This window comes from Brassica napus, chromosome C8, assembly GCF_020379485.1.
Source record: "Brassica napus cultivar Da-Ae chromosome C8, Da-Ae, whole genome shotgun sequence".
Taxonomy (NCBI): Eukaryota; Viridiplantae; Streptophyta; class Magnoliopsida; order Brassicales; family Brassicaceae; genus Brassica; species Brassica napus.
The window spans coordinates 24,002,833-24,005,700 of NC_063451.1; the positions used below are offsets into that span (position 1 = coordinate 24,002,833).

The following is a 2,868-nucleotide window of genomic DNA, read 5'->3' on the forward strand; positions in this document are numbered from 1 at the left end:
ATCTAAAATCTCTAGGGTTTCCTAAAGGTGTTGCAATGATACTCATACTCGGACGTAGCCTTGTGGCAGTGACGACGGTTAGATGGCGACACTGGAATGTCGGTGGGAGCAGCAGCATTTGAAGAATGATGGTTCTCTCTTCGAAGACACATGTTTATTGTTGCTTTGAGTAGATTAGACGTGTCAGGGTCATGTATGTTTATTTATGTTGGACTTTCGATATGGAACTATAGATAGAGTTGAATACGAGTTGTTGCATTTGCCCATTTGGGCTTATAACATAATACAAAGTTGACCAATTTTTATTTCGAATTGTTTGTTTTTGGCGACCTTTTTAATTAAAAATATTATAACACTAATGCAATATCCTCAAGATTTTGGATAACAAACACATACAAAATTAATGCCAGGGGGTGGTAAAGGGACGCATTTTCCACCAGAAAAATCTGATTCAACGCAAGTCTGATTGCAGTGTGGAAATTTATAGCATGTACCTATCACGATCGGTTTCCCTTTACCTTGAGCTTTTACAAATTCTGCAATATAAGTTGTTTACAAAAACTATATATAGTGTCGTAATTAGAAACATAATAATCCTTAAACATGAATCTCTTTCTCTAAATTGTAATGCATTATTCTTATATATTGTAGCAATAAAAACGTATATAGTATGCACGGGCACATATATAAGACGATATATATATAATATCACGTAAAAAATACAAATTTGATAATTTAAATTTTCCATACCTGGGATCAAGAGAACAGTGAGACATAAGAACACAAGAAAAACACGTTTACTGCTTAAAGCCATTTTGATCCTTTTGTTTTGGTTCGTTCTGTATGTGTTTTATTTTCCTTTTTTGCTAACGAAATTAAATAGTTGCAAACTTCTTTTATACATAGAATGTTTGGATTTTATGCTTTACTTGTATGATAAGATAATATCTGTTTTTTGGTCAAACCATTATCTGTTTTGACCGAGACTACTATTAGCGTTGAAGCTGAATACAGTTATGGACATACCTTGGGTTTCATGATTGTAATCGACTTCTTTTTCGTTTATGAATGCGTTTTGAGATGACGTTTAATCTTGTTCTATAGTTGTGGTTGAGAAATAGTGTTGGGACTCTTAGAAAAAAAAATAGAGACGTTAGGACCACTAAAACTGATTCTATTACCGAGGAATCGATCTATTCATACATCAACAGAGTGACGCGGTTCCGATCAGTACATACACTTTGATCATATGCTAAAACATACATCAATACATAATATATTCAAATTTCATACACCAATTAGCACAATTGGGTTTTTACATATATTTTGACCAATTATCTGTTAGTTAAAAATAACGAAATCTGAGCTGTCCATTATATATTGATTACATGTCTGTAGAAAATATTACGTTGCTTTTTTATTTTAAATAATTAATAATTAATAAAAACACAATTTCCAAAGGGTAGAAGGACCATTTGATTATTTAGTTTATTTGTCTGATGATTGATAAGACAGACACGAGAAGAAGATGGAAATATTTGAAAAAATATTCATTAGGTATTAACCATGTTCTAGATTGCGCTAGGCGTGAGTCGGACGGTCGATTCGGGCCTAGCGACTTAACAAAAAAATGGAGATAAATCGGAAATCACTCGGGGATTTCTTTTCATAGGTTTTTATCGATATTTAGTATATACACTATTTAATTTCAATGTTAGTATTAAATGTATAATGGTGTAGTGGTTGTGTCCACTTTTCCGGAGCAACAAGCGGCAGTTCGATTTCAGAATCTCAGTTTCTGGTCTTTGGGACATCTATTTTTAACCTTTTCTAAAAGAGGGGGTGTCTTAGACATTTCATCTTCATCTCTTTCCTGCAGATTCTGAAACCTAGCACAGTGTAGCCGCATGCATTTTCCATTTTTATACATCACGTTTAGCCATTTTCATCAAATCGTCACTCAATTTTTATATATCTAATACTCCCTCTGTTTTTTAATATAAGTCGTTTTAGAATTGTGCACATAGATTAAGAAATCATTAATTTTTTATATTTTCTAAACAAAACCATCACTAATTATTTACCTAATCACAAATCAAGCAATAATAAAATAGATGGTATATTATCATTGGTCATATAACATTAAATGTTAATAAATTTTACATAAAAAACCAAAAACGTCATATAATTTGAAACATAAAAATTCCTCTAAAACGACTTATATAAAAAAACGGAGGGAGTATGAATTATTCGATTTACAATCAAGAAACAGCAAAAACTCAAGTTTTTCGAAATCAAACGAGTTTTTGACTGATTATGACGAAATCAGTGCGGCTCGTCACCGTTGAGCGAGTATCCGCCGAAGACGCGGGCGTCTAGAGCGCGTTTTTGAAAATGGAGTATTAATAGGAACAATAGAGAATACAATCAACAATGTTTGGCACAATGGCTATTGGATCCGAAGTAATAATGGTCAAACCCAGGTTTGAGTCTCCCCAACTTTCTTTTAGAAATTATGTTAATATTTTCTACACATACGTAATCAATATGCAACGGACAGTTCAGATTCCGTTATTTTTGACTAACAGGTAATTGATCGATGTATGTAAAAATCGAATTGTGCTAATTGGTGTATGAAATTTGAAAATATTATGTGTTGATATATGTTTTAGCACATGATCCGAATGCATGTACTGATCGGAATCGCGATACTCTGTTGATGTATGAATGCCAGATTTTCCTTGTTTTATGCGACCGGTAAAGATGTGTCATCATCGAAGAAATAAGAAATTAAACGGTCAATTAATAAGTTTAGAAACATATTTTCTCTCAAACAAGCGACGACGATGGCGATTTTCTAAGATTGGA

The 2,868-nt window shown here is 32.7% G+C and overlaps 1 protein-coding gene across 1 annotated transcript; it reads right to left on the reverse strand.

Annotated features, from left to right (window-relative positions):
- Positions 1-284: 284 nt before the first annotated feature.
- On the reverse strand, positions 285-2,413 carry LOC111203581 (defensin-like protein 32). The gene is made up of 2 exons (XM_022697461.2): positions 751-2,413; positions 285-536 (listed from the first exon to the last, which is right to left on the reverse strand). Exons 1-2 carry the CDS (start codon positions 812-814, stop codon positions 370-372), a joined length of 231 nt encoding a protein of 76 aa, XP_022553182.1. The 5' UTR covers positions 815-2,413; the 3' UTR covers positions 285-369.
- Between the last annotated feature and the right edge of the window lie 455 nt (positions 2,414-2,868).